Source organism: Perca flavescens, chromosome 5 (assembly GCF_004354835.1).
Source record: "Perca flavescens isolate YP-PL-M2 chromosome 5, PFLA_1.0, whole genome shotgun sequence".
Taxonomy (NCBI): Eukaryota; Metazoa; Chordata; class Actinopteri; order Perciformes; family Percidae; genus Perca; species Perca flavescens.
Window position 1 is genome coordinate 10,653,951 of NC_041335.1, and position 8,427 is coordinate 10,662,377.

An 8,427-nucleotide genomic window follows, 5' to 3' on the forward strand; every position below is an offset into this window, starting at 1 on the left:
CTACATCTCCTTCTCGAACGCAAACGGCAGAATATCGACAGCAGCATTTGCTTCATCGCGAGAGTGGCTTTCCGAAAAGTTATTGTCTCTTTTTGTCCTCCGTCGTCAAGATTTCCTCCAAGCTCTCTCCTGGGTGTATGCCTTTGCCTGTGCTGCTGTTGTCGTCTTGACCCCCACCTCCCTCCCTCCCTCCCTCCCTCCCTCCCTCCCCTCCCCCCCCCCACCACCCCCCCTCTCTCTCTCCATAGTCTCTTGTCCGTCTTGTCTGTTTGACGTCCCCTCAGGCGCTGGCTGTGGCTCACAGCCGACAGAGGCAGAACAGTGTGGGGATGAACACCCCGAACGCCACGAGGATGGGAAACATTAGGCTGCTGTTGTCTGCCGCGTATGGGTTTGGTGTTCGGGGGCCTGACTGGACCCTGTTCTTGGAACCTGCGGGGAGCTTTTTCTTCCCACCTTCCTCGCCTCCCTCACTATCCTCCTCCTCTTCCTCCTCTTCCTCGGGCTTCTCCAAGCCAGGGTGAGGCTGAAGTTTTGGCACATCTGTCCAGTACAAAAAAAATAAAAAGAAGAAAAAAGAAGAAGATGGACGAGGTTAGTCCTAATCCCGTGCAAAGGAATTGGTTATTCCTGGTTGATTATAACACTGCTACGACTAAAACTACAACAACTAAACTGTGCTGCACATATGGATGAGCAAGACATTTTAACCTACTAAATATACTGACTTTTTACGCAAAAATGCCGCGGGCGGGGTGCGTTTGCAGTCTCGGAACTCACCTTCTAATGTCCCCTTCATTACATAGAGAGCGCAGACCTTCGGGTTGTCATAATAACCCTGAAACACAGAGTACCAATTGTAAGCAAAGGAACGGTTATTTAAACAATGATCCATAAATTATCCATATATCCTTACCTTCAAGAACAACCAAATTAATGGTTGGAGCACACTCATTGACACAAACACAATTAATAAAAACGGTATCCTCCTTTCGTTTTCTTTCAAATGTACCACACAGTGTGACGAAAGGATCAACATTTGGTGCAGGTGGATTTACGCTGAACAAGTGGACCCGTGTGGAAAAATAAATAAAAAATACCCCCTGTGCTACAGAGATGATGTCATTTCCTTGTTAGAATAGTTTTGAACGTTTGCCGATGGAGCAGACAGTGTGCCCCACTTGTGTCTTTTAAATGAGAGAACAACACAGAGGGGGCCAGTGAGCTACCTTAAAGAGAAAGAAGATGGTTTTAAAAAAAAAAAAAAAAAAAAGGACTGAGGTCACCACAGAAACACCTTTTTTGAAGTATGCCACCCTACAAATTTAGCCTACAACCAGAGGATCTACAAAATCCTTCATTTGTCAGAACTCAGGGCTTAAAAGGGAATACCAATCATATGCACATAATTATTCCTATGGCCTGCGGCAAGTTCCCAAACTTAAAAACAGAATCAAAAGGTTATCTCTCTGACTGTGCTGTGTTGGAAGTACTGTAGTGCTGCAAATATGGGCTAAGTAAACAAGAGCGCGTCAAACTGATTTTGACAAGATGTCGATCTGTGGCAACAACTACACTTAACATGTTTTAGTGTGGGGCATTTCATAAATTATTCCTAATAGTCATGCCACACATGTTGCAGCAGAAGAAATTAAAACTGCCTCTCCTTACTGCACTCTGACGGTTGGCCTATCAGTTAAAGAAAAGCCATGCCTTTAGCGACAGAAGTACAGCATCACTTGGTACTGTAGTGATTGCAAGGACAAAAAAGGGCAATGTAACACATCAGCTTGTGGGACCTGTTGAAAAAAGTAAAGCGATAGAGCTGCAAGACAAAAGTAAAAATTCTTTGAGTCCAGCTTGTTAAATGTGAATATTGTTCTAGTTTCTCCTCTGTGACAGTAAACTGAATATCTTTGAGTTGTGGACAAAACAAGACATTTGAAGACGTCGTCTTGGGCTTTTTGGGGAAACACTGATCCACATTTTTCACCATTTTCTGACCTTTTATAGACCAAACAACTAATCGAGGAAATAATGAAGAGAATAATCGACTATGAAAATAATCATTAGTTGCAGCCCTATGAAGCGTTGATGTTGAATAATGTGAGGCAGAGAAACACTTGAACCAAATTAGCAACACGTGCTCATGTAGGCCCACAGGATACCCTAGATGTATGACCAGAGAGTAAAATGTGACAAAAGGAAAAAGTGACAGTTACTACATCATTACAAAGATAGCAATAGATAAGAGGCCATTTTTATTTGTTTAGGGCAGTGTTTCTCAATGGGGGTGGTACCGCCCCCCAGGGAGCGTTCAGAAGATGATGGGGGGCGTTGGAAGCAATATTTTGGAAAGGGGGGCGTTGAGGTGCCCAAGGGGGGCGTTTGTTTGAAAGCTAATTTAAACCAAAGATTCACAATAACAATACATCTTTACACTTAAACTACTCAAAAAAATCAGTGGTCTGTAACATTAAAACCTGCCAGTTTACAGCACTGCGACTGGATGAGACCGGTATCATAACTCTTCTTCTCTTCTGTGCTTCTGTCAGCTTAGTTTGGCGCAGCTCCGTGTTGCCTTCACGGAAATGGGACGTCAGAGGATCATCTTAAATGAGCTCTGTAGCCTACTAGGTCCCTACATAAAGCTACGTTCAGATAAAAAAAAAAAAAAATAATGCAATCACCGCGACGTCCTGTTGTATTCTTTAATCCCCAATTTAGCACAACTTTATATTTCACAGTAACAGTTTTTCGTCAGATCGTTTATAGAACACAATGTTTCCTACTGCACCTGAATTTCACGGAGAAAGAGAGAAAGAAAAGAGACGTGCGAGAGATATCGACAGTGCTTTGTTGTTTGGTCAAACAGTCAGCTGTTCCCCCAAACTCCAGTTTAGGGCTTGTGTTTGGTGTTTTAAAACTTTGTTATGGAAGCGATAGAGGCAGTGATGTCTCGGTTTACGGGATTCTCACACCTCCACAAAACACAGCGCGATGTGGGGATGTGTTTCTCCAAACGTTTTTTTTCTGCTATTTACTCGCAAGACAGCCGATAGCAAATCTAACCTAGACTCTTCTAAGCATCAAAAAAGCGCTCTCACTAACTTTTTAAAGGTTGTAAACTTATTTCCAATCGACAGTAGGTGTCGTTCTTCAAGTCATTTGTCACCACCAAAATACACATACGTGTGTGTGTGTGTGTGTGTGTGTGTGTGTGTGTGTGTGTGTGTGTGTGTGTGTAATCCTGCTTTTACCCCTTGATAAGTGCCTGCTTGTTTTCCGTTGAATTTGATTATAAATTTAGATTTGAATTAAAAATAGATTTGAATGTTAAATTGCTAGCTGTTTCTGATTGGCTACTGTTAGTGTTTGTAATAATAATAATAATAATAATAATATATTTTATTTAAAGCGCCTTTCATGACACCCAAGGTCACTTCACAAACAAAAAAGGACATTCAAATTATAGTCATCTTCTAAAGGTGCTGAGGTTCACACCAGGGACATGCAGCAGGTCTTTTGATAATACATAATTACAGTTTGAATGTTATTTAATTTGAATGTCAAATAGTTGCATTTTTTTTTAAAGACCTGTAAATATATATAATTTCTATTCACATGGCTTTTTTGATACCTGGGAAACTAATACATGTGTTGTTTGTCATTCAATGATTTGATTTTTTGATTATTTTTGATAACAATAGTAACAACAATAATAGGCCTATATTAGGGCATAATCATTCATATTCGGGGCAATTAGCCCACATAATATTTGTTGGGGGGCGTTAAGGAGCTGAATAATGGATAGGGGGGCGCTGGCACAAAAAAGGTTGAGAACCACTGGTTTAGGGCGATGGATTCATGGCCCTCATTGCTTATTAAGAGCCTGGCTACAGACTTCAAAGCCTTCCAACCTAAACAGCAGATGTTTTGGATATCGAAATGTCCTTTCCTAAATCACAGTAAACGGCAATCGTGTCTATGAGAAATGGAAACAGAGGCAAGCGACCACTAACGTTGAAGAAGGGGTAAATAGCGGACATAAAACCAGATTCACAGACAGTAGTCGTTTGGTGAGACCTAGGAGAGCAAAGTTAAATTTGTTGCGCTTCATGACTAGTAAACAAATATGATGAAAGGGCAACCAGATGCGAGACTGCTGTCAGTCATCTGCATGGCCCACACACACTCCGGCTGGCTGCCAACAGCCCGTTCAGACATGGAGTTCATTATGGAAATGTGCTGTCAATTTGACATGTCTGTCTTGTGTTTGAATAAGAGTCACTTTTCTATACAAGTTATGATGGACATTTCCCCACAGGGCTCAAGTCTGAAATGAATAGTATAGTCATAGTAAAAGGAACAGTTCTACATTTCAGTAATTACGGTAATACTCTTATTTGCAACTAATTAACATCACTATATGTCATTTGTTCAATGTACAAAAACCCCAAACTGGAAAAACGACAAGCAGTTGTTTTTACACTTCGGTTTTTATACAGATTAAACGAACAAAAAAGGTATGACGTGTTAATTAGTAGGTTTTAGAGTTGCCGGCAGGCAAATTTTGTTATTTTTGCACAAAGCTTGGTTAGGTGTCCCCCCCCCGTTTCCGCTCTTTATGCTAACCAGCTGCTGGAGGTAGCTTCATATTTTAAGCTTTAGTGCGTAACTTTTTGATATTAATGAACGTCCGTTACATCCAAGCCATTGCCAAATGAGTTGCTACAAAGCTAATTAAGACTATCAGCTCCACACAACTCTCTGTATTTCTCAGTATGGCTACGTTCAGAAGATTGGGTCGTCCGGTGGCTTTCCTGCGTGTCAATCACTGCTCATTTATTCTCCCTTTTGGGGGGAGGGGCTTAAGGAAATTTATGATACAAATGTCCATTACTTCATGTTGACTGACATGACCAGAAGATCAACTGATAAAGTTATCACAGATTACGGCAGTCCCCCTGTTATTTATATTGCAGTAGCAAATCAAGTCACAATCTCGAATTTCGAATAAAAAAAATGGAATAGTCGATGCTGCCATACCCCCCACGTAATGTGGAGCGTACACCGATCACACTCAGCTTGAGTAAAGCGCTGCCAGCACGAATGAGGTAAAAAAAACAAAACAAAAAAAACAGGAGTGAGTCGGTTCATTCTCCCGGTTCAGTGACACTACTCGGGTTAATTAACCGGCTCTTCGGTCAGTACGTCAACACACGTATTGAAGTGCTGCGAGTCAGTCAACCTCCTCTAATTTAGCTACGGTCAAAAGATAACATGGCAACTGCAGATGCAGGAGACCCATCAACAGAACTTGAACCCTCTCCTCTTTCACTGAAGTCGGCGGAGTGGAAGCATTTTGGATTTCCAGTGAGTTGCGTTGACAACGTTTGCATTGTTGACAAAAAAGCCAAAGGTCAGATATTATAAAAGTCTAGTCTAAAAATGGCATAGCAACCTGTGCTTTAAAAAAAATAAATGTAAAAATTAAGAATCGAACCGTGACCTTAGAATCAAAAATTTAATCAAATCCAGGATTGGGAGAATCGTGACACCCCTAGTATCAATAAAAAAAAAAAACGCTATTTATAAGTGTCATGGTAAAGCAAGCAAACTGGCCCTCCCTTTTGACAGACAAAAAATGGCATCAAGAAATGTCTCCGTCAATTCAAATAAAAACTGCTCACCTTTACAAACTCCACAGTGAGCTTGCCGTTGAAAGTAGACACCTCTCCTTGCACGCTGAGCTTGCCACGTCGAATAGAGAAGGGCACGATCTCATCATGAGCGGTACTGTGACCCACTCGCTCAAAGATATCCAGGTCCTTCACTACCACATGGCCATTCAGACGCACATCAAACACCTAGAAAAACATATTCTCAAATCAGAAATCACATTCACAAATCAGAACACACACACACACACACACACACACACACACACACACACACACACACACACACACACACACACACACACACACCTCCCAGAGAACTGACATGCCTTGCTTAATGCATACTGTACTGATGAAAATGACAACTTTATTAAATACAAACACTACACCATTATATCGCTGAATCAATAATTTCCATACCTTTTGCTGTGACTGGGCGAAGTAAACTTCCGCATACTTCATAACTAGTATATAGTCTCCTTCCTCACGAATGGGGACATCATATCCAAAAGTGTCCTCATTGTAGCGCTCTGTCTGATACAGAATCTGGTCCTCTGGACTGGAGCGCAGTATTGGTAGACGCATCCCATAATCAGATGCTACGAGGAGGATAGCATCAGTTTCAATGTTGCTCACAAGACCACATTAATAGCTGCATTACTGGAAAACTGATTATGTTTTAACCAAAGCACCACATTGTGCAAGCCCTGACCTTTTCCTGCACTCAATGAAATACAGTGCCCTTCTGGCTCAAATGGCAAGTTACCACACTGTGTTCACTCCAACTTGCAATTATAGTATCTGTGGCTGTGGCTCTTAACTGGAGCCAAGAATGACTCTCTACAATTTGATCACATCATCACCTGCTTCCTCTACATGCTGAAAGGGGCGGAGCTGTAGTCCTCTATGCTGACTCCTCATAGTTTGTGGTTACTTGCGGAAGCCAGACCATGCATTTGTCTGTGCTAAAATGTCTGTTAGTCTTGGGGAACAGATTTTACCTTCACAATGTCATTCTCAGCAACACCTTACAGGTGAAGCCCAGCAAGACATTCAGCCTCTTATTAGCGGTTAACCGCCGTTAACATAGACTCACCTTTGCCAAGTTTCCCTTCCAATGGGTCCTTTTTGAAGTGAATACCGTGCACGTCTACATGCGATTCACCCCCGGAATTTACAGCCCAGATAACCCGTTCCGCTAGGCTGAGGCCCCCGCCGTCCGCCCAACACTGCTCTGCAAGCAGCGAAAGCACCGCTGCAATCAGACCGGCCACGAGCTGCGCCGTGACCCGCTGCATTGCCACACACAGGCAATGGTCCTAGACACAGACACAAGACAGCGTCGGTATCTGCTTGCTTGCAGCATATACTCAGTTTGGTTGCTGTACGGAAGTAACCCTTCCACATGTACCATTAATCACATAATGTTAGCTAGCACAAGGAGCTAGCCAGCTTGTCTTGGTGACATGCAACATGATATGAGTTAGCCAGCATGCTAACGTTAACAGTAACGTTACCAATACCGGTAGCATGAGCACAACTGCATACAGAGACACAGAAAACAGTAAAATTAGAAACAAGTATCCTGGCTTATCGTTAACACATTCATAGTATACCGCTTCTGTATTAATTAGGCAAAAATAAAAGATAACGACAAATTAGCAGCGAGTAACGCTGGTCGGTTGGGCTAGCTAGCTAACCTACCTACCTGTCTAACCAGAAATACTATGAGAGCCCGGCTGACGTTAATGCAAATGTCTCTCTTACCTTCCCCTTCCACAGATGTCCTGAACCTGTCTTTACCAATGTGTAAGATTATCTCTGCTAACACAGTCTCACCAGATGCCGAGACACTAAGATAACTTTACGGGGAGCAGATATCAGTTGCTGGTGGCAACAGCCTGCTACACTGACTTTCATTCAATGTGTGTGCATCTAGTCTGCGCTGCCAGTTTGCAGGAGGCGGGCCACTGTCAGTGCTACCTAACCTTAGATGTCCCATGGCCAATGAGTGACACATACTCTGTCGAATCACACCCTCCTGTTAAGGTTTCCTGAACCATTAAACACCATATCATATCATAGCTCAAGCACATCATACTTTGTTATAATGTACAAATGACTACCATTTTATTACATTTATCAAGAATATCACAGGTTATAACTTGTGAGGGGTGTACATAGGTGTGCCCATGTTCTAACCATACACTGGTTCTAACCTTGATTGACAGAAGTGGGCAGACAGACTGAAGCCCTGTATCTTTTTTACACGTCAAGGGAGGACTTTGTGATTTTTCATGGCCTAGCTAAGTTTAGCCTCTCATGCAACATTCTCAATTTTGCGCCCTATATATATATATATATAGCTAGGCTAAAGAACGTTACATTACATATATGTATAGGCTATGACCCCATCATAGACAGAATGGCAGACCTAACGTTAATCATAACAAAAACGTTTGTGTGGATCTAGTTTAATTTGAAGTTAAAGCACTGAGTAACGTTACAGGGCTGCTCAGGGCAAGAAACTCACGGAACTTAAAAGAAACCACCAATATGCTAAAAGGGGGGTATTTTACAGTGTTATAGATTCTAAATGTACTTCCGTTATTGATCGTGTGTCTCATGTTATTTTAACAAAGTGCTTTCATTTGGACACTGGTTTAATCATCAATCACGCCAAACCTACAAGAGGGTATTTGTAATAACCGGGATTGAGCCAGTTCTACTCACACTGACAACCAAA

The 8,427-nt window shown here is 42.1% G+C and overlaps 1 protein-coding gene across 1 annotated transcript; it reads right to left on the reverse strand.

Annotated features, from left to right (window-relative positions):
* Window positions 1-242: 242 nt before the first annotated feature.
* Window positions 243-7,634, reverse strand: mlec (malectin). Its single transcript, XM_028578893.1, has 6 exons — window positions 7,449-7,634; window positions 6,778-7,000; window positions 6,102-6,280; window positions 5,694-5,870; window positions 781-838; window positions 243-543 (listed from the first exon to the last, which is right to left on the reverse strand). Exons 2-6 carry the CDS (start codon window positions 6,977-6,979, stop codon window positions 299-301), a joined length of 861 nt encoding a protein of 286 aa, XP_028434694.1. The 5' UTR covers window positions 6,980-7,000; window positions 7,449-7,634; the 3' UTR covers window positions 243-298.
* Window positions 7,635-8,427: the final 793 nt, after the last annotated feature.

What these genes read in the sequence shown, in the direction of transcription:
- mlec (XM_028578893.1), bottom strand. Translation starts at nt 6,979, where the DNA reads ATGCAGCGGGTCACGGCGCAGCTCGTGGCCGGTCTGATTGCAGCGGTG. An exon ending in TCGCCCAGTCACAGCAAAAG is followed by an intron (nt 5,871 to 6,101) that starts GTATGGAAATTA and finishes ATGTTTTTCTAG; the next exon opens with GTGTTTGATGTGCGTCTGAA. An exon ending in AATGAAGGGGACATTAGAAG is followed by an intron (nt 544 to 780) that starts GTGAGTTCCGAG and finishes TGTACTGGACAG; the next exon opens with ATGTGCCAAAACTTCAGCCT.